Source organism: Lepus europaeus, chromosome 10 (assembly GCF_033115175.1).
Source record: "Lepus europaeus isolate LE1 chromosome 10, mLepTim1.pri, whole genome shotgun sequence".
Classification (NCBI taxonomy): domain Eukaryota; kingdom Metazoa; phylum Chordata; class Mammalia; order Lagomorpha; family Leporidae; genus Lepus; species Lepus europaeus.
Window position 1 is genome coordinate 48,379,932 of NC_084836.1, and position 24,290 is coordinate 48,404,221.

Sequence of the window (24,290 nt, forward strand, 5' to 3'; positions counted from 1 at the left end):
TTTCGACTGGATTTTCAGACTTTAGTGGAAAATGCACCACTTATAACCAATACTGAATACCATGTACCTAGTAACTATTCAATAAATGCTAGTTTAATTAAATTCAATTCTATATTTTTTTTAAATTCCCCACTGTATTCACTGTGGTTTCCTTATTTATAGCAGTAACAATCTCATGAATCATTCTCACTAAAATCATAATTTTCATTTGTCTTTACTCTTCTGTTCCTTTCTTTCTTTGCATTAATGGCTAAATGGCATAAACAGAGTATCATGTATATTTTATTGGTATGGTCTTTGAAGCACTGCACATAATAGCTGCAAAATAGCTTACAAAGAACAGTTAAATGGCAATATTACAGAATAATTAACAAGGAAACAAAATGCCTTGTTAAATTTTGTTAAATAATTATCAAATATTAAAATAACTGTAAATTTTAATAGAAGTTAACATTAGTTTAGCACAAATGGTTGTCAGGGTGAGAGTTAGAAATGCATAAAATATTTCCCATTGGGAAAAATGATAATGTTTCTTTTGGTTTGTGAGAAAATCACGTTATGAAGATTTTCAGAAATAATTGTCTTTATAAAATAGGGAGACGGGGCTGGCACTGTGGCATAGTGGGTTAATGCCCTGAAGCTCCTGCATCCCATATGGGCCCCAGTTCAAGGACCGGCTGCTCCACTTCCGATCCAGCTCTCTGCTATGGCCTGGGAAAGCAGTAGGAGATGGCTCAAGCTCTTGGGCCCCTGCACCCACATGGGAGATCCCGAAGAAGCTCCTGGCTCCCAGCTTCAGATTGGCACAGTTCTAGCCATTAGGGCCAACTGGGGAGTGAACCAGCAGATGGAAGACCTTTCTCTCTCTCTGCCTCTCCTTCTCTCTCTATGTAACTCTTTCAAATAAATAAATAAATCTTTTAAAAAAAAGAAAGAAAAACAAACCAAGCCACAAGTTAGTAAAAGGAAAGAAATAATAAAAAATAAAATAAAATAAGGAGACACAATATTTGATTCCAAAGAGGGGGGAAAGAATAACCACTTACAGAAATTTACAGTAAACTAGAAGAAAAAACACTGCCTCAACTAATTCCCAAAGAAGGCACGAACAACATTAAGCCAAAGGGAGATCTTTAAGTTGATTTTTGTCAAGAAAACATACCATTAAATAGCTCCACTGTCATGTCAAATATTTTCAGGAGTTCTGGTCGAAGGAGTATTTTGGAAGGGAATTATACAGAACTATACCTATTTCAATGGTTACTAGAGATTTTATCTTACTATTACTTGAAGCCATTGACAAAACATATGAGGGAGTCTTCAAAAAGTTCATGGGAAATGCACATTATAGGAAAACTATACACAGACTCCCAAGCATTTTGTACCAAAATAAACTTTCTGTTCCATTTTTAATGAACTTCTAAAATTTTTAATGTTGATTTTTTCACTATTTTTTAACAGATTCAGTGTGGTTTATAGATACAATTCTAAAATATAATAATTCCTTCCTCTCTCCCTCCCACCCTCTTTCCATTTTTTTTTTTTTTTTTTGACAGGCAGAGTGGACAGTGAGAGAGAGACAGAGAGAAAGGTCTTCCTTTTCCGTTGGTTCACCCTCCAATGGCCGCCGCGGTAGGCGCGCTGCGGCCGGCGCACCGCGCTGATCCGATGGCAGGAGCCAGGTGCTTATCCTGGTCTCCCATGGGGTACAGGGCCCAAGCACGTGGGCCATCCTCCACTGCACTCCCGAGCCATTGCAGAGAGCTGGCCTGGAAGAGGGGCAACCGGGACAGGATCGGTGCCCCGACCGGGACTAGAACCCGGTGTGCCGGCGCCGCAAGGCGGAGGATTAGCCTAGTGAGCCGCGGTGCCGGCTCCATTTTTTTTTTTTTTTTTTTTTAGTTTTGAGATAAAATATTTTAAGTTTACACTACAGTAAAAAGGCTTAATACTTCACTGAACACGAAATTTAACAAGTAAAAATGCAAAAAGGGGGCCAGCATTGTGGCCTGGTAGGCTAAGCCTCCTCCTTCAGTGCCAGCATCCCATATGGGCGCTGGTTCATATCCCAGCTGCTCCTCTTCTGATCCAGCTCTCTACCTATGACCTGGAGAAGCAGTGGAAGATGGCCCAAGTTCTTGGTCTCTTGCGCCTGCATGGAAGACCCAGGAGAAGCTCCTGGCTCCTGGCTTTGGATTGGCTCAGCTCCTGCAGTTGTGGCCATTTGAGCAGTGAACCAGCGGAAGGAAGATCTTTCTCTTTGTCTCTACCTCTCTCTGTTTGTAATTCCACCTCTCAAATAAATAAATAAAATCTTTTTTAAAAAAAAGGCAAAAAGACCCTGTAGTTTAGTGAGAATATAGACAATGTCTATAAACAACAATTGAATGGAAAAATGACCATTTCAACCACATACAGTAAGTTTTAAAGTAACCACAGATCACTAAAAGTGTAATAGTATACTACTATTAACAATTCATTTGACAAAGGTGTAAAACAAAGGTTTATAAAAACTATATTTGTAGCAATACTGATATGCAGACGTCTCCCTTTTTTTTTTTTTTAATATTAGCTCCCATATATAAGGGAGATAATGTGGCATTTGTCTTTCTGGATCTGGCTTATTTCACTCAACATGATGTCCATGAACTTTAAAAGTTCCCTTGTGCATAGGTTACATTTTCATGGTCAAAGGCAAGGCAAGAAAAGTCATACTTTAAAAAACATTAACTCTCAAATAACTCAACTATGAAATGCACAATTAAGATGGAAGGAGTATTATATAATTGCTACCAAATTTGAAAACAACAAGTATATTCACTAACTAAAGAAAAAACATAACCACTAAAGGTAAAGTGTTTAGTAATCAACACCAATATTTTATGAAAAGCTTTACTACTTGTAAGTGGCAACTCATCATCATCACCACCACCACCATCACAACAAAAAAAATGGTGGTGCCCATGACAGCTAAACAAAAGCTGATCATTCAAGCTAGCCTCTCCTCCTCATGAACTTCAGTAGTGAGATTTATTGTGCAGCTTATCTACTCCATTATAGAAAACCATCTCCCCTCCACCCCATTAATTTGAAACACAGAGCACAAGGTATCAGTGGGCTGCACAGTTCTCAACATGACCTCTTCTTCCTTTCTCTCTACCTCCAATTAAATTCTTTTCTCTTTGTCAGGACACAAGTAAATACAGACTTCTCTTTATGTGCATTTCATGCCTGCAGCATTGTAAAACCACCCTACACTCTGAACTGAACACGGCACTAAATATTTACCCTGCAAAATTTTAGTGTTTGATTATATTCTATATTATGTGAGTCTCTAGTTCATTCATTCCTGTAAAATTGCATTCTCTCTTCAACAAAACCACAATCTCCTTGAGGGCAGAAATTTTTGTTATAAACACCTGTGCTACCTCTACAGTCACAGCAACGTGCCAGGCAGGTAATGAATTCTTCATAAAAACACATTGTCTTGAAAAGAAGCAATCAAGCAAACTCTTTTGCAAAACATTGATTTACAAATTACAGAGTAAGAGCAAAAGGAAACTGAACACTATCTGCCATAATTAATTGAAATCTAAATAGGGTAACAAAATATTTATCATTTTATCTGCCATCTAATTAATTTATAAAAACATCTACAATGAAAACGTATTTGCCATACTGAGATATATCTTCTGGTTGCTGAAATCAGGAGTTACAAGTCATGCATGTCATCATTTTAATTTTCCAAAATTTCTACAAGATCATGTATTATTTTTAACAGCAGTAAGAAATTAACAAAAATACCTATTATTCCTGTAGCAATCATATTATCTAGTTTATTAAGTAACCTATATTTGTAATCCCTGAAGTCACAAAAATCTCTGGAATTGTCTTTAGCAGAACCCCAAGACTCTGGAGCCAGACAGCCTGGGCTTTGAAATTCAAACCCACTAATTCCTGCTGTGTGATCTGGGCACACTACTTTGTGCTGAGTGCCTAAATTTCTCACCTGGAAAATGAGAAAATAACAGGTACCACATCAAAAGGCCATGATGAAGATTAAATGGGTTAGTATGTACAAAGCCCTTAATGGTGGTTCACATTCAGTAAATACAAACAGTCATCATTGTTAATGCTGTTGTCAATATGCTTTTAGGATAAGAGGAAAGACAACCAATTCTTTAAATGTCTGCCACAACTTTCTATTCAAGTAGTACTCCTCACCTATGACAGTTCTCCTGAAAACAGGACACAGATAAAGAAAGGCTTGGTGTGTTATATCAAGAGACTCTATCGGTATCATTACAACACCAAGAAATAGAAAAAGTCCTGCAAAGCCCATACAAATAGTTTTAATTAGCTAATTTGGAGATTTAAAAGCAAATCTTCACAGAGTTTACACTGGTTGCCTATTTTATCTTAATGATAAAGGAATATCTTTGTGTAATGAAGACAAATTATTATCCTAACAGCAAGCATCAGAATACCTCTTAGGGAACTATCCTGATAAATTGCTTATGATGGAAACCCAAATCCTTAGAGATGAGCTGGTATGAGATGAGGTAACAATAAAGTTAAACCACTCAGCCCTAGAAATGAACAGGAACTGAGGAAGACAGAAGAGAAACAATATTGCAGAACTTAAGTCAGGACAGAAAAAAAAATTTTTTGAAAAAAAGAATCCAACATTAGATTGTAAGGTTGTTTTTTTTTTTTTTTTTACAATTAACAGCCTGACATTCATATTTTATTGAATTTTTTAACATAGAAAACAGGCCGGCACCACGGCTCACTAGGCTAATCCTCCGCCTGCGGCGCTGGCACCCTGGGTTCTAGTCCCGGTTGCCCCTCTTCTAGTCCAGTTCTCTGCTGTGGGCCGGGAGTGCAGTGGAGGATGGTCCAAGTGTTTGGGCTCTGCACCCACATGGGAGACCTGGCTCCTGGCTTTGGATCAGCGCAGTTGCGCCGGCCGCAGCGGCCACTGGAGAGTGAACCAATGGTAAAGGAAGACCTTTCTGTCTCTCTCTCTCACTGTCCACTCTGCCTGTCCAAAAAAAAAAAAAAAAAAAAATAGAAAACAGACTTCAAGTAGTTTTATAGATACATTCTAAGAATATGATACCTCCTTTCTCTACCTCTTTCTCTTATTTTTCATTTTTTGATGACATATTTTTAATTTGCTTTATAATCACAGGTTTAATGCCCCACTAAATAAAGAGTCCAATCAAGGGGCTGGTGCTGTGGCTTATTGGGTAAAGTCACTGCCAGCAGTGCCGGCATCCCGTATGGGCACAGGTTTAGCAGCTGCTCCACTTCCTATCCAGCTCTCTGCTAAGGCCTGGGAAAGCAGTGGAAGTTGGCCCAAGTGCTTTAAGCCTCTGTACTCACATGGGAGACCTGGAAGAGGCTACAGGTTCCTGGTTTCAGATCAGCCCAGCTCTGCCTGCTGTGGCCATTTAGGGAGTGAACCAGAAGATGGAATACCTCTCTCTTTGTAACTCCACCTTCCCAATCAATAAATAAATCTTAAAAAAAAAAAATAGTTCAACCAATAAAAAGTAAAAAGCCTACTGTTGAGCAGGAATAGACAGCGCTATCAATAATAATCAAATCCTGAGATGTCAATTTCACTCATATATTAAGGTTGTTATATATTTACTATATTACATATTTATTATATATAATACAATCAACTCACAGAGAGTTTTATTTATTATTTGTTTTTGATTTTATAACACAAATAAAGAAGGCACATTTTACACTCATGGATACAGTTTGGGACCAGGGACAACCTATACAATGCCATCGCTTCAGTTCCTATCCTGGGAACACGAGTCTGTCTCCTTTTCCTCCTCATCCCAGAACCTTGCTCGATCTGAACTCTTAGAAATGCCATTCCATGGCCTACTCTCCTGTTGCTTGCAACGCTTTCTTCACAAGCAGTGTTTGCTGGGGACACCACAAACACCTGTTTTCCTTCGTGACTTAAACAGCTGCTTCTTCTCAATAGATACTACTGGCTCCTCATCTCTAAACACTAAATATTAAATCATTGCCTCTTTATTCCTATTGGATTTTCTTTACTTTTATATTTGAAAAGCAGACACAAACACACATACAAACAAAGAGAGAGGGTAGGGGAGCAAGAGTGAGCAGTGCCATTTGCTGCTTTATGCCCCAGATACTCCAAAGAGCCTGAGGTGGTTATGCCGAAGACAGGAACTTGGAACTCAATTTGGGTCTCCCAAGTGGGTGGCAGGGACTCAAATACGTAGGCCATCACCTGCCCCCTCCCAGAGTGGGCATTAGCAGGAAGCTAGAACTGGCAGTGGAGCTAGGACTTGAACACAGGGACTCCTATGTAGGATGTAGGTGTAACAACTGGCATCCTAACCGCTACACCAAAGGCCTTTCCCCTTTGTTCCTTTCATCTAATTCACAGCCTTGGTAATTCCATCCAACCTCCTAGCAAATATAAATCTCTAGTCAGATTAATTGCCCAAACCCCATATTTACAAATTCAACTGTCTGAATTTCTTACAGATATCAAGGTGTCAGCTTATCGTTTAAAATACATATAGTGGCAAAAAGTATTTCCTTCTTCATTTCATTCTTCATCTCAGTAAGTGGCAATTCAAAACTTCTAAACAACCTCTCTACTTCTCAGTAAAACCTTGAAATTGCCCTGGATGTTTCTCTTTCTCTTGCATTCTGCATCCTGCTCATCAGTAAGTCCTGCTGGATCTATTTTCAGGATATATCTAGAACTGGATCACTTATGACTACCTCACTGTTACCATCCTAGTCCAAGCAACACTGTACTTCACCTGAATTTTGCTCAGCTCCTTAACGGTTTTCATGCCTCTATTCTTTCCCAATATATATCAGAGTCTCTCACTCAGGCATCACTGACATATTGGGCTGCACAACTCCTTGTTGTGGGTCTGTCCCACACACTGCAGGAGGTATGACAGCATACCTGGCCTCAAGCCACTCAATGTCAGAACACATCCTATGCCCTAATAAGTTTTGACAAATGATCCATTTTAAACTATGAAGAAAGATTTATTGATTTATTCATTCCAAAGGTAAAGTAGGGTCCAGCATTTTGGCACAGCAGGTTTAGCTGCAACCCAGGACATAACTGCCATCCTATATGAGCCCTAGTTTGAGTCCTAGCTGCTCAACTTACAGTAGAAGATCGCGCAACTGCTTGGACTATTGCCACTCACATCGGAAATCCAGATGGAGTTCCAGGCTCTTGGCTTCAGCAGCCATCTGGGAAGTGAACCAGAGATGGACTATCTCTGAGTTTAAAATAAGTAACTCTTTAAAAAAGGCAGAGTGAGAATGAGAGTGAGAGAGAGAGGGCACGCACTTCCATCCACTGGTTCACTTCCTAAATGGCTGCAACAACCAGGTCTGGGCCAGGCTAAAGCCAGGAGCCAGAATCCCATCCAAATCTCCTCAGTAGGTGGCAGGAACTTAAGTACTTCAGCCATTATTCACTGCCTCCCAGACATATGGAAGCTGAATCAAAAGTGCAGAATGGACTTGAACCAGGATTCTGATATGAGACACAAGTATCATAACCAGTGGTTTAACCCATGGCACCACAATGCCTACCCCAGTGTATTATCAACCTAGCTTCAAGTTTGACCCTTTATAATATAAGGACAATTATATAATGCCTCTGTTCAAAACTGACCAATAGACTTTTATATCAGAGAGATAAGGAAGACAAGAGGGAAAAGAAGAGGGAAGGGAGGGGGAGGGGATAGGAGAAGGAAGGGAGGGATGGAAGGGGAGGAGAAGGGAAGGGAGGAGAGTGAAAAGGGAGGGGAGAGGAAGGAAGAAGGAAGGCAGGGGAGGGGAGGGGAGGAGAATAGAAAGGGAGGGGAGAGTAAGGGAGAAGGAAGGCAGGGGAGGGGAGGGAAGGAGGGGAGAGGAGAAGTAAGGAAAAGAAAGTCCTTACCATAGCCTGTTGGCTTTCCATGATCTACCACCAATCCATTCTCCTTGACATTACCACCTACTTACCACTCTTCTTTGCTCCAATCACACTAACCTTTTTGCTGTTCTTCAAATACACCATGAAAGCACTCACTCCAGAGTCTAGGCACTTTGTTCTCTCCGCCAACAGTCCTTGTCCCATGATATCCACTGGGTTTGCTCCTTCACTCCCTTAAGTTTTTCACTCAAAACTCAACCTTATATAGGGGGCCAGCATGATGGCACAGCAGGTCAAGCCACTGCTTGTGATGCCTACTTCCCACATTGTATTACTGGTTCAAGTCTCAGCTGCTCTGCTTCCTAGGAAAGCAGCAGAAAATGGCCTAAGTATTTAGCCCCCTGCCACCCTCTTGGGATACTCAAATGGAGTTCCTGGCTCCTGGCTTTGGCCTAGAGCAGCCCCAGTCATTGTGGCCATTTGGGGAATGAACCAGCAAATGGAAGATCTTTCTGTCTCTCCTTCTGTCACTCTGCCTTTCGAATAAAATCTTTTTTTTTTTAAAGTCACCTTCCCAATGAAGCCTTCCATGATTGCTCATTTTAAAATGTCAGCCCCTTTTCCATGCCCCATCTTCTCCACATGCTCCCGATCCCCCCATTCTAAGTATATTTATCACTATGTGGTACACTCCCCATGTTCCTAATTGGCTCCACCTAATAGAATGTAAGCCCAGCAGGGAGTGGGCTTTTTTATTGCGTTTTTTATTCGCCACTCTATCTTTATCATATAGAAAGATTCACAAAGGAGGCACACTCAAGAAATGCTTACAGAATACAATACAAGGTGAGGGGTAGGCTCGATCCTGGAAACCATCATAGGTTAGAAGAAAGAGGACAGTCACAGCTGATATCTGGGATACATCCACATGTATCATTAACAGGAATAAGTTGGTATCCATAGACTTTATTTAAAATATAAATTTGGAATGTACAATGAAAAGGAAGATTTGTAAAAATGCTTCTGTACTTAGGGATTTTCTGTAGGGGGTATTTAGAAAACATACTTACAAATCCATTAATGTATAGATCTAAATGTCTATAGATGTATGAAGTAAGAAGAACTTTAAGAGAAATTTTACAAAGCACCATGGGCTGTGGTAGCTCCCCTAGATATATAAAAAGAAATATGCTGTGGTAAGTCAAATCATTCAATTATAGACACCATAAGGTAGCTTAACAAGTAATAGTAATGGTGAACAAAGCTCTTCCACCAATGAAAGCCGGCATGGTTCAACTGTGAGTGAAACAAGGGAACAGAAATGTATCCTGCTGCAAGCTGACAGTTACATGGAGCCCCCTGAAGTTATAAATTGAGTTTGTCTGCTAATTATTGGTCTGAAGGGGACAGAGAAAAGATCCACATTTTATTTCTCTTGCTGAACTTGCAACATAAGCACTTGTGAATTTTACATTAGGGTCAAGCTGGGAAGTTTCCAGCCAGTTTTACGTGGAATAGGTAACAGTGTCACCCCCCATCCCCATACAAATCAGGTCAGGTATTCCTTTCTGCCTTGGGTGACTATCAGGGAGATTTCAATGTGAAGGAGTCTGCTGGGGAAGTTGATATAGAGCAAAGAGAGAAAGAACACAGAACAAAACAAACACATAGATCCTATTCAAAATGAAACTTTGCCTATGGATTCTTAGAGTGCACATTTCAATGACCTTAGCATTTTATAATATCACTCATTAAAATTGTTTGCCATATCATCTATTCTGTCTACTTTCTGAACTAACTACTCATTGTAAGACCAATAAAGCTACACAGCAGGTGGGTACTTTAATGAAATAGGCCCAGTTCTCCAGGGAGGAGAACCTGTGGTTCAAACGCTAACACTTTTTGATCAAGTGAACACTTTATTCTTCCCAATAAGAAATACCTCTTATGTGAATCCTGATCCAAAATACTCATGGGAAGAAGGGGTGGGGGGGAGGGAGGAGGAGGTCATGATGTAATATCTTGGAACAGGTTTTCTGAGAAGTAAAAATAAATTCAACGTTTCTAATGCATGTATCAACCCTTCACTTCCTAGCAAAACCAACAGCCTCCTTCACATTACAACAAATTAATCCATTTATTCACTTGACCAACAATTACTGAACACATTCTCCTGGAAGGCAGAAATGCAGGAACATTTACAGAGAACACAATCTCTACTGTTACCAAATTTCTTTCTTTTTATTCTATTTACTATAACTGTGTTTGAGAAATATAATGGAACAAAAATAACCTAAAGGATAACCAAATCCATTGAGGTCTTATATATAAGAATTTAGAAGGAGAAACTAATCAATGAGTGCCTTTTCCATCTAAAATATGGTTATAGGAGTCATCAAGACCTATTGCGAAGTCCCAGCTCCTTCACTTCCTGCTGGCTATCTAAATAAAAGGAAAACTCCCTGGTCTCAATTGCCTTAGAAAGAAAATGGTCTAGCTGTACTTACCCATATTGTAGCTGTGGTGATTAAATATCATATAGGCAAATACAATTCCACAGTGGGAATTAAACAACGTATAGATATTTGGGTTATCTTTTGAATCCTAGACATACATAATGTCTTTCTTAATTCCCACAATGACAAAATGTAAAATATTAAATCTTTTTTTTTAACTGCTTCAAAGGAAATTATTTTTCAGGCTCATCTTCTCTAAAAATTATAAATCTCTGACTATTCATGCTTCTTAATGTAAAGTAAAAATAAGTAAAGTAAAAATATTAAGAAGAAATTCCACGTCTAAGAAGCTTTCCAACAAAATAACCCAGAAAAATCTTACCTAGTTTTGGCAAGGAATAGGGCACTTTAAAGTAGTCTTCATAAAATTCTATTAATCTCTTTGTTATATGGAGAGCATAGTCCCCGGATCCTCTTCTGATAGCATCAGGTCTTGCATATAATCGTACCTAATTAAAAATATATATAAAAGTTACTTTAGCATTTTGGTACTTGAGTTTTGTCTTCCCTGTAAATATGAGCCTACATAAATCACTTTGGATCCTACAAAAATTAAACAGGATTCTTGTTCATATATCAAAGCATGATGTGGATGAAAGAACCAAACTTAAACAATTGAAGTAACCAAGTTGAGCAACTCACAATTTCCTCACCCTGAAAGATGACATTGAGAAGATTTATACACCTTGCATGAAAATAAATATTCAAAGTTATCACTTACATGTGCTTTCTAGAGATATGAAGGAATGGTGGATTAGTATAATGGGTCTCTGACTATGCTGAAAGTAAGCAGTATACCGTGGCTTGGCAGGAGAGAAAATTCATGGTTTGTTAAAGACACGATGTACCAAGCTTTGGAAGTATTACCAGATTGAGAAAATATATATAATTTATGCTTTCTTCTTTGCTTTGGAATAAACTATCCTTATTCCCAATATGCAAAGTAGGGATAGAAAATTTTTCATGTACATAAGCAACTGTCATTCTGGCAGGCTTCTGCAACTACTCCCAGCTTCAAATCCAGCTGAAGCTATTCACATTTCTAACCTCATCCAGATACTTAATATTGATTTTAAAGCATGTATCATAAATTATCTAGTCCTTGACCAACTAAAACCTAAAGCAAGAGACATAAAACTGAACAAAACTAACAACTGTACAGAAAGTTAAAATGAGATTAGTTTTCATAAAGCTTTCATAAAGCTATCCAGCATCTTTCTTTCCAAAGGCTAAATCTATTTTTCACAGATGTGGTCCCTAATCCTCATATCAATTCTGTGAATAAGGAATATGTATTTTGTGGAGCAGTAGCGAGCACAGCACAGCAGCTTGGGACTCAGAGTTTAGTCCTGCTTTGCCACTAACCAAGCTGGGTGATTTTGAACAAATTACTTAACTTCTTTAGGTCTCAAATATTCTCACTTATATAAGGAAGGTGTTGGCCACCAGCTGGTTGCTAAAGTGCTTTTCAGGTCTAAAACACATTATTTCTAATTCCATTTTACAGATAAGGGAGTTTGTGTTCTTTTTAAATCACTAGAAAAATAAATGGTTTACTCAGTATACAACAATGGATATTTATATGCAACAGGAAAATAAAAGAAAGTTATATTCAATTATAACATAAAATCATTATCCAATTAATTGTCCATTATCTATGTCTACGGTGGGGGAAGGAGAGAGAGAATGTGTATAATCAAAAAGTATAGAAAGTCAAGGAAAACACAGTCTGACCTTACATTAATAAGGTATTTACTAAATCAGTAATAACTATTCACTGAAATTGTGAAGCCACATCCCTCATAACAACTAAATGAAACACTGAAAGTAGTTGATGGTCCCCAACAATTTTGGTGGGTAGTAGGACCAGGCCCAAATCTGAGAGACCGCCTGTGACAGCAGAACCTGTCACTTAGGCAGTGACTAGGATTGCCTGTCCTTAACATCAACTGTTTAAAAATATACAGTGTCTTGGGGGCCTGCACTGTGGCACAGCAGGTTAAAGCCCTGGCCTGCATGGGCACTGGTTCTAATCCCGGCTGCTCCTTTTCCAATCGAGCTCTCTGCTATGGCCTGGGATAGCAGTAGAAGATGGCCCAAGTCTTTGGGCCCCTGCACCCACGTGGGAGACCCGGAGGAATCTCCTGGCTCCTGGCTTCAGATTGAGACAGCTCCAGCCATTGCGGCCATCTGGGGAGTGAACCAGCAGAATGGAAGACCCTTCTCTTTCTGTCTCTACCTCTCTGTAACTCTTTCAAATTAATAAATCTTTAAAAAAAAAATATATATATATATACACACACACACACACCATGCCTTAAGTTCCCAAGAAGCAAACTTTAAGAAAAGTATGAATGTACAAGTGATTTCATAAAGAAATGCTCTCAGGAAGAACTTAGAAAACAGTAGATAGAGAGGACAAAGAAGGATAACAAGCAAGCCAGAGTGCAATTTCAGGTGAAGTCCTGGACACCGCCTGACCCACAGTGAGCTCAAAGTGTGGATTACACTGCTGAGTTTCTGCTGCCTTGAGGCAAGAGAATCATACACACGCACGCCAGTAACTGGCTACTGTCAGTGAGACAAAGACAAAAAATCCCAGACACTTCCGGTTCTTGGAACATCTCAGTGATGCAGGGTGTCATGGCCAAGGATGGTCCTTCAGAGAAGGTATCAGCTAAGAGCTTTTAGGAGCAAAGTAGAGGCATCTAGGAAATGGGCACATCAAACACAAAAAGGGATCTCGTATAAGTACCGCCGGTGTCCACCATAAGCAGTAAGGATTTATTTTTTCATTCTTCTTTCAGCAAAAATTTACATGCAACTTCTTTGTAACAGGGCCGGGACTGAACATTTTTAATTTAGCAATGAAGAGGATATGTTCTTTAACCAAAGGAGAGGCAATGTATTATTGTCATAAAAAGCAATGAAGATGTCACCACCATTCTTGAAGAGCATCTCATTTATGAATAGGCTTGTGAATAAGATAATAATGCTGGCCATATGAATGGTAAGTAGATACTGAAGGAATAACAAGTTTTCAGAAAGTTAAAGGTTATTGGAAAGTCATGTTAAAACCATAACCAACACTACTACAAAATGGTGCAGTAAGGGTCAGTGACTTTACTCTGCGGAAGCACCATCGATTTTGGTACAAACACAGCCACTCCTATCAATCAACACTACTAGTTAGCCAGACAGGAGAAACACAATCAAATCAGTCTGATTGTCAAGATTTGATGGAAATGATCCAATGTGAGAATATAAAACATACACATACTAGGCGTAGTGTCTTCATTTGCTCAAACATTTATTGGTCACCTGCTGTGTGCCAGGCATTGTACCAGGGACTAGAAATAGAACAATAAAATTGCTATCACAAAATGAACAAGACATTTATACTTACTGCTCTTAAGAGGTTCACAATATGTGGAAAACAAACACATAAATCAACAACAAAAATACACTGGGAGAAATCTAACAGTGCACTCTGGCTTCCTCCCCATTGTGAAGGATGCACAAAGCTTCAGCCCTCCACATTCTCTCCCCTTCTGCCTCTTCAAAGACAATTCCCCAAATTCTCTATTTTATCCCCCACATCACCAATGTATAATTTCATACTGGATCATTCTCATCAGCAAACAAATCCTCTATATTGTTTTCTATGCTTAAAATAAATCTTTCATTACTACAAGTCCCCTATACTCCTTGAGTGACTTTTCATATAGTTAAGTTGAACACATAAATTATTCCCTAAACCAGAACACATTTGAGAATGAAAGGGAGCACTTACAACCTGAGACAACAGATCTAGGTAGGAACTCTTTATTCTCCCTTTCATAGTCTCCCTTGAACTCACTGCACCAAGGCTTGTATCTCCACGATTCCATCAGTGCACTCATCAAGATCATGAAATTGGAAATGAAAAAAAAAAAAAAAACAACCTGGTGTTAAAATGGAAATGGCATAGAAAATTAATTATTTTGAAAAAAAAAATTATGTAGGATCTCTGTCTTTAATGTGCTGTACATTGCTATTTAATGCTATAATTAATAATCCAATGGTAGTTTTTTCACTTGATGCTGCTATATGGGCAAAATGTTGAAATCTTTACCTAGTATATACTAAACTGATCTTCTGTATACAAAGAGAATTGAAAATGAATCTTTACATGAATGGAAGGGGAGAGGGAGCGGGAGGGGGGAGGGTTGCGGGCGGGAGGGAAGTTATGGGAGGGGGGAAACCATTGTAACCCATAAGCTATACTTTGGAAATTTATATTCATTAAATAAAAGTTTAATAAAAAAAAAAATTTTAAAAAGGAAAAAAATTACTAATAACTTAAAGATGCCAAAACTACCACTCAGTTCCCAGTCCTCCTCATGCTGAACCTGCCAGTAGCATTTGCACACATGATCATTTCCCATCCTTGGAACATATTCTTCACTTGACTTCTCTTACCTTTTCTTCTTTATCATTAACCATTTCTCAGTCTCCTGGCTGGCTCCTCCCTATCCTTATCCTAATCATGTGCTTTGCTGGAGGTTCTATGTTTCAACCAATAGACCTCTTCATTTCTCTGACTATACTCAGTACCTTGGTGATATTATCAAGTCTCATGGCTGTAAATATCATTTAAATGCCAAAGATTTACTCTATAATTCAAGACTTCCAGACTCATTAACACAACTACACACTTGATATCTCCATTTGGATATCTAATAAGCATCTGATCAATCTCTCTCTCTCTCTCCACACACACACACAAACACACACACACTTCTTCCCTCCCTCTATCTCCTTCACCCCACCACCTGCTCCTCTTAAAGCCTTTCCTGTTTCAGTTAGTAGCAATTCCATCATTCCATCTAGCTGTCTAGGTCCAAAGTCTCAGAATCATCATTCTTTTTTTGTTTGTTTGTTTTGTTTTGTTTCTGACAGGCAGAGTGGACAGTGAGAGAGAGAGAGAGAGACAGAGAGACAGAGAGAAAGGTCTTCCTTCCATTGGTTCACCCCCCAATGGCCGCTGTGGCAGGCGCACTGCGCTGATCTGAAGCCAGGAGCCAGGTGCTTCTCCTGGTCTCCCATGCGGGTGCAGGGCCCAAGCACTCGGGCCATCCTCCACTGCACTCCAGGACCACAGCAGAGAGCTGGACTGGAAGAGGGGCAACCAGGACATAATCCAGTGCCCCGACCACTGGGACTAGAACCTGGTGTGCCGGCGCCACAGACAGAGGATTAGCCTATTGAGCCACGGCGCTGGCCTCAGAATCATCATTATTTTACCTTGTTTACATACACATCATGTTCAGGTGGTCAGAAAATCCTGTTGGCTCTACCTTAAAAACACAATGCTAAATTCAACCACTTTTCACAAATCCACTAATACCACCCTGGTACAAACTTCCTCCATTTCTTGCTTGTGTGATTGCTGCATTTTCCTACTGATGATTCATCTGCCTACTCCTTCTAGGGTGTTCTCTCCACGATAACTAAGGTTTCCCTGTTAAAAAGAATACCAGATCATGTTACTCCTCTTTTCCCCTTCTAGCACCTTCCTATCTCATTCAGGGTAAAAGCCCAGATTTGCACAAGGGCCCCCAAATTCCTATACAAATCTTGTCCTCTTTTGCCTCCTACTTTGTTCCAGAGTAACTTCAGTTCACTCACACACTGGCTCCCTTGCTACTCCTCACACAAACCAAGAGATTCTCCATCAAGGCTTTTCAGTTTCCCTTTAGATGCCTCCATGGTTCATTTCTCTGTCCTCTTTAGATACTTGTCCAAATATCTTCTCTTAGAACTCTCCGCTCCTATCCTAGGACTCTCTATTCTCCTTCCTTGTTTTTTCATTTCCTGAAACACTCATCATTTAATAAAAGATGTTTTATTAATCTACTTGGCTTCTTGCTGCCTTTTTCCCCAAAGAATGTAAGTTGCATGAGGGAAAATTCTTTTATCTATTGAGACTAATCATATAAAAATGTCATTTTTGTAGGTAAAAATATTTCATTCAATTTGCCTAATACCTGGTGTACAAAATTTGATGAATAAATGAGCAAATAAATTAATCTCACGGGAATGCACAGGTCCTAAGGAACTACATAATAAAAACCCAATTAAGAAGGAGATATTTCAGCTGGACCTTGAAGATGAAGCTTGATATAGGAAGGTACCAAGTAGAGGATGATATAGAGACTAATGTAAACATAACTATTAAGGCAATGGCACTGACCACATAGTAAATGATTTTAAATCGATTACTAAATATTAGAGCTTTATCATTATAGATGTAAGAATTCATGGGGTGATATTAAGCCAGAAAGAGATAAAATTAGTTTTGCATTTCCAAAAGATCACAACACCACCAGGTAAACTGAGATATAAGGGTTTGCTTGTTAAGACTGCAGGCAAAGAGACAAATTAGAAAATTGAAGCGATATACAGTGGTTGGAGAAGTGAAGAGAAATTGCAAGCCATATCACAGAAGTGTCTATATACTAAATTGAAAAATATGAATTTAATACTGTAGGCCCAGGCAAGTCATTTAAAAGTTTTAAGCCACAGAATGACATGATCAGCGTTATGTGTTAGCAGATTACATTGGTTACAGTGAAGATGATGGATTGGGAGGAAATAGGAACAAATAAAAGAAAATGAATTAGATGGCTGTAGCTCAGTTGAAAGATGACAGTGGCGTGGGCTGGAGAGATGGCAGTAGAGATGCAGAGAAATGGAGAAATATATTCAATTGGTCCTAATACTCTGTCAAACAAGGACTTTAGCTACCAAGTAAGGCCAACTGTAGTCATATTCTCACTGAAAAGCAATCATTCACCTTATCGGTACTGCAGCATCTCACTCCAGTGCCCTATTGGAACAAGTGAAACCCAGATGAAGAAGTAAGGGAAAAACCCAATATTTCACAAAGTGAGTAATTCTCATGTGAATTTGGTAAAATAATTCACCGTTTGTTGTGGGAGAAAAAATAATGTTTTATTCCTTAAAAGTAGCCAGGTTATACTTCATCAAACACAAAAACTAAATCTTCCTAAACATAGGTATCACTCAAAAGCAATGAAATATAATTTTATTATGGCTGCTTATTTGCATTCTCTGACACACCACGATAAGAGCCCAGTTCTGTAACAGTAAATGACTAACCAGGCTTTATCTCTCCTACTGCATAGCTCCTTCCTAAAACTATTATGAACCAAACTCTAGGAACATTTAGTCCAGTGCAAAGTACCTAACACCAGGACTGGCACCTGAATTTCAGGTTCAAATTTATCACTAACTGCTCCATCTCCCCCTGCCTCATGAGAGACAGTTAACTTCTCTAGGACTCAGCTCAAAGTTCCTTCTGGGTATAACAGCTCTCATTATCATATCATATCATATTATATTACATTATCCCTGAGAAATTAGTGTGTCGGGCTAATTTGCCTGAATTATTCTCACCAAGTCCACAACTTACTTGGGGAAGAGCATAATGAGAAAAGACTTTACTATATTTAGTATAATTTCTTTACATTTTTTTCAGAAATAACAGTAGTTACCAATATGGAATGAAAGATATGATTTTGGGAAAATATTCCTATGGTACCCCATCTTTGTGGTAATATAAGCAGACTTCAAAAAGTATATGGAAAAATGCAATTAAGAGAGAAGTTAATTTGGGGACAAAAAACATTTGAAATGCATACACACTTTTTCTATGATATGCATTTCTCATGAACTTTTGGAAAACCCTCATATACATGGTTTTTAATGTTTTACACCAAAATAAATATATCTTTCAACTCCATTTTCTATGAGCGTTTTGAAGGACCCTCATGTATTATAGCAATTAGCTTTAGTAGAGGAACTATATAGTTTTAATTCCTTAGAACAAAAGGGAGTTTTCTGTTGGACCCAGCGGTTCACAAACTCTTTATGTTTAAAGTAAGCTTGTTTCAACTTCTTTATAGGATTTAAATTATTTCAATCATTAAAAGGGAAAAATGCTAAAGAGAAATATCTTCAATGTGTTCAGTCTTTACTTTAAAAAAAAAAAAACAGAAAATGGTTATAAAGTTTCAGCTTTCCTGGAAACTGCAAAATAGCTACTCCTAGAAGAGTTTTCTGAGATCACAACAGAACTGGGCAGGAGCAAATGTCCTGCCTGGAAAGGCCAGCTATGTACTTAAGGGTCAGAGAGGTAACACTGCAGCTAGATAGGCCCATTTCCCACTATTAGGAGAGAATGTTCTTTGGAAGGCAGTCAGAAAGAAAGAGAACTTAGGTAGATTCTCATTGATTCTGACTTTCAAAGCTGTGCACTTTAAAATAAGAACATCACACACTGCTTAAGAAGTTCATCAACAGGACATTTTATTAATACTTAACAAGTGTCTGTTCATCCTCAGATCACTGTTTATGTAAAAAAGGAGGCAAGAGAGACAAGGTCTTTCCTTTCAAGGTGCTTGATGACCACTGGGGTAGATAAGACAACCATGCTTATAATTTAGAATAACAAAGTAAATCCAATTTACACCGGCTGTCCAGGAGAGTCCTCTCCAGAGAGACGCTGACTCAGTGGAACAGAGGTAAAGCACTAGAGAAGAAAATATGAACAATCAGCTGACTCTTCCATATAAAGCTCTGCCTTTCAGGGTACAAAAAGATTTCAAAAGAAAGGCATATAATTGAAAATAAAGCAAGAAATGTGAAGAAACACAGTTGTCAAAAATACTATGAAATCTTTCACTAAATAATTTTAGAAATTATCATTGAATAATTTAAACTATTTCAGATGTTTAAAAATTTATCTTCACAAAATATCTATAAAACAGATATGAAGCTAGCAATAAATTCTGACTCTATAGGTGAAGAATTGGGAGAGAAGGTTTTCCATAGTCATTGTGTCATGTTAAAAGGACAATGAAACTAAATCTCTCTAAAGCCTATCTTCTAGCTTGTTTTAATTACTTGTTGTGCTAAAAATGAATTGTAGTAGTTACTACATAATTAGATGAAACAGCATATAGCTCTGCCATATAGCCAACAAAAAGAAAAACCATTTACAACAGTGGTGCACCTGTTAAAGATCTGAATAACACTTTCTCCGATTTGACGTCTGTAATTTGGTACTTTAAGTTAAATAAACCTTCTGGCTTGCCAGAGCTCTTCTCAGAAAATCTTACACTGCAAGTGCACACTAGGAACTTTAGAAGACACAATAATTATTTCATTCATGGCTTTAAAATACCACTATAATAAAAATGTTTGCTTTTCCTCTCACCTTTCCTTAATAATTGCAAAAAAATGTGTTGTCACTAAATCACTAAATTCTGAGCCAATAAAGAACAAAATTCATTCACCTATGTGAATATGGCTTGATTTGAAGGTTTTTCCTACAAATCAGTAAAACAGAACAAGCCAGAGAAAAAGGAACAGGTACTTTTGGCTCTAAGTAGAAGACAAACATATTGACACAAAAGAAAGATGTTATGACAAAAGCCCAGGAATATTTATTTAAAATTCAGAAGATAACTACTTTTATAAGAAAAGGGAAATAAATAAATTTTCCCTCTGACAGAAAGAGGGAACAAATGCCCATATGTAGGGGCTAATGAATATGAAGAGGAGGTTGGTAGGGGGATGGCAAAGGAGCTGGCTTCACTGGAGCAGGTGGTGGGCACCCAGGTGACAGGAACCAAGTGAGCAGTCCGGATGTGCTGCTTTGAGAAACTTAAGAGTATGAAGTAGAGTAACATGATTGAAAATGACAAAGGGAAATTATTTAGACAGCAGAATCTAAGATGTATTGAGACAGGAGGTCAGTGAATAGGAAAGCATATAACAAGTGAAAAATCTGTTCAGCGCTTTGTATAGTAAGAATAACCAGTGATGGGCAGCCTCCATCACCATAGTCAAAGAACTCAGTCCATGAAAGAAGATAACTTAGAATCTGGGATAGATGAGGAGAAAAACTCAATGCCAAAAGTGAGGTGTATGTTGACATCAGAGCTACCACCACCTCAAAATACATCATTCTAACAAAAAATTTTTACCAAAGGAAATATAGGAACATCTCAGTGGGTCTCACCTTGGAATCCATGTCACAGATTCATGTGATAGATGTGTTTTTCTACTTTGTTTTCATTTTTTATTCCAAAGGCAGAGAGAGAGCAATCAAGAAATTACTGTACTTTGCTTCACTCCCCAAATGCTTACAACAGCCAAAGCTGGATCACAACAAGTCTAGGAGCCCAACACTCCATTTTGGGTCTTCCATGTGGATGGCAGGGACCCGAGCAGTTGAAGCGTCAATGCTACATCCAAGGGTATGCATTAGTAAGAAGTTGGATTGGAAGTGGAGCATTGGAAACTTAAAACAGAAACTCTGACATGGGATATGAGCATCTCGAGCAGACTTAAACCTCTGAGCCAAATTTCTGCCCCAGTAATAAACATTTTTTAGAACAATTACCTACACATCTTTGGTGAAGTCTAAAACCAGTCTTAAATATTACTACATATTAAGCACTGTTACAAGTAGAATCCAGATTACTATCACTGTTAATGTTGATCTACAGCCTTTAGCTGACTGATGTTCTCTCCTCCTTTACAGAATTTTGTTCAGTATTAATGTGAAAACTGCTATGAACTGACACAGGTGTCTATGAGGTTTCTTTTGGACCAGAGGACCCTTATTCTCTAGGTTTACAAGATGTCTCTATTTAAAGTGTGTTGGTTGGTCTCCTCTTTCTAAAGGACTGTAAGCTCATTAGACATTGGATCCATCTTTTTACTCCTTATATGTCTAATACGAGAATACTTCAAAAGTTCATGGAACGTGGAATTAAAAAGTTATACAAGTTTCATGTATTTCATGTAGATAGATTTAGGAACATAGTGATACTTCCCATCCTACTCCTGCCTGCCCATGCTCCAACCCTTCTTCCTCCCTCCCTCATGCATTACCACTCTTAATTTTTACAAAGATCTATTTACAATTTACTTAATACTCCTAAGGTTAACAGTACACTAAGTAAAGAGTTCAATAAATAGTATTAAAAAAACTGTTCCTAAACAGAAGAAACAAAGGATGTAAATAATCAATTCTCAAAATGTCCATTTCAATCTAATGCATTACATTTTAGGTACTCTATTAGTTATCCCAGATCAGGGAAAATATATGGTATCTATCTTTTTAGGACTGGCTTATTTCACTAAGTATAATGGTTTCCAGTTGCATTCATTTTGTTGCAAAAGACAGGATTTTATTTTTTTAACTGCTGAGTAGTACGCCATAGTTTGTGTGTGTGTGTGTGTATATATATATACATTGTATATATATACTTATGATATATATATATATACATATATCATAATTTCTTTATCCAGGCATCAGTTGATGGACATTTGGGTTGATTCCATATCTTACTACTGTAAATTGTGCTGCAATGAACATAGGGGTACAGATCACTTTTTCAAATGCTGATTTCTTTTTATTTGGGTAAATTCCCAGGAGTGGAATGGCTAGATGATATGGTAGGTCTATATTAAGATTTCTAATACTGTCTTCCACAGTAGCCGCACTAGTTTACATTCCCACCAACAGGGTATTAGGATACCTTTTTCCCCACATCTTTGCCAGCATTTGCTCTTTGTTGATTTCTGTGTGAGAGTCATTCTAATTGGGGTAATTGGGGTAAAAACCTCATTGTGGCTTTTATTTGCATTTCCCTGATGGCTAGTGATCCTGTGCATTTTTTCAAGTGTCTGTTGCCATTTGCATTTCTTCTCTTGAAAAATGCCTCTTCAAGTTATCTGCCCATTTCTTTTTTTTTTTTTTTCCTGACAGGCAAAGTGGACAGTAGAGGGAGACAGAGAGAAAGGTCTTCCTTTTTGCCGTTGGTTCACCCTCCGATGGCCACCACGGTAGGCACGCTGCGGCCGGCGCACCGCGCTGATCCGATGGCAGGAGCCAGGTGCTTCTCCTGGTCTCCCATGGGGTGCAGGGCCCAAGAACTTGGGCCATCCTCCACTGCACTCCCTGGCCACAGCAGAGAGCTGGCCTGGAAGAGGGGCAACCGGGACAGGATCGGTGCCCCGACCGGGACTAGAACCCGGTGTGCCGGCGCCGCAAGGCAGAGGATTAGCCTGTTAAGCCACGGCGCCGGCCTATCTGCCCATTTCTTAACTGGATTTGTTTTGTTGTTGTTGAGATTCTTGACCTCTTTATAACTTGTGGATATCAACACATTATCAGTTGCATAGTTTGCAAATATTTTCTCCCATTCTGTTGGTTGCCTCTTCACTTGGCTGAGACTTTTTTCTGCAGTGCAGAAGTTTTTCAGCTCATTCATCAATTTTAGCTTTGACTGCCTGTGTATCTGGGGTCTTTTCTGAAAAGTCGTTGCCTATGCCAATGTTTTGCAGTTTCCCCAATGTTCTTTAGTAATTTGAGGGTATCAGGTCATAGCTTTAGATCTTTGATCTATTTTAGGCAGATTTCTGTATAAGGTGTAAGGTAGGTGTCTTGCTCACATGGAGATCCAATTTACCAGCACCATTTGTTGAAGAGACTATCCTTGCTCCAGGGATTGATTTTAGCTCCTTTGTCAAAGATAAGTTGGTTGTAGATGTGTGGATTGACTTCTAGAATTTCTATTCTGTTCCATTGGTCTACATATCTATTTTTGTGCCAGCACCAGGATGTCTTGACTATAACTGCCCTGTAGTATGTCTTGAAATCCGGTATTATGAAGCCTCCAGCTTTGTTTTTGTTGTAGAAGATCACTTTAGCTATTAAGAAACTTTTGTGTTTCCAATGAATTTTAGCATCATTTTTCCAGATCTGAGAAGAGTGTTAGTATTTTGATTGGGATTACATTGAATATGTAAATTGCTTTTGGTAGTATGGACATTTTGATTATATTGATTCTTCCAATCCATGAACATGGAAGATTTTTCTATTTTTGTGTCTTTCTCTATTTCTTTAATGATTTGTAATTTTCATTATAGAAATCTTTGACATCCTTGGTTAAATTTATTCCAATGTATTTAATTTCTTTTGTAGCTACTGTGAATGAGATTGATCTTAGAACTTCTTTCTCAGCCATGGCATTGTCTGTGTACAAAAAGGCTATTGATTTTTGTGTGTCAATTTTGATTTTAAAAAAGTAGAGCGAATATAGTCTCAGGGAAGAATTAGGGAGAAAATGGCAGAAGAAACTCTACTGAAATTAGAGAGACACAGTGGACCCACATGGAATGTGGGAGTCTACAACTCAGGACTCCAGCAGCCGAGAGCCTCCACACCAACCCTGGAAAGTAAGGTGAGACCAGACCGCAGCAGCCCAAGCTACAACAAAAAAGTTGCAGTAAGAGCCTAGAGGGAACTCTGCTTGGAGCCTGGTGGGTGAGGGAGAGTGTACCAGCCAAACTAAAGAAAAGGGAAAAAAAAGGTTGCGGGGGGAGGGGTTGGGATAGACATGTTTCTCTCTCCCTGATCACTTTACAATGGCATCCTGTGACAAGCCGATAAAGCGTGTGCCATTTTAGACATTCGTAACATGATTCTATATATAGGGGCTCCAAAAAACTCCACTAAGAGACTACTGGAATTCATAGAAGAGTTTGGTAAAGTAGCAGGATATAAAGTAAATACAGAAAAATCAACAGTCTTTGTATACACAGACAATGCCACAGCTGAGAAAGAACTTCTATGATCAATCCCATTCGCAGTAGCTACAAAAACAATCAAATACCCTGGAATAAATTTAACCAAGGATGTTACAAGATCTCTACAACAAGAATTACAAAACATTAAA

General features: G+C 38.6%; 1 protein-coding gene across 1 annotated transcript in view; it reads right to left on the minus strand.

The window, feature by feature from the left end:
* The window catches only part of TRHDE (thyrotropin releasing hormone degrading enzyme), a 429,130-nt gene that overhangs the window by 299,138 nt on the left and 105,702 nt on the right, over nt 1-24,290 (minus strand). The window contains exon 3 of the mRNA XM_062202069.1: nt 10,790-10,916. Coding sequence (XP_062058053.1) covers nt 10,790-10,916 — 127 coding nt within the window. The remainder of the gene's footprint in view (nt 1-10,789; nt 10,917-24,290) is intronic.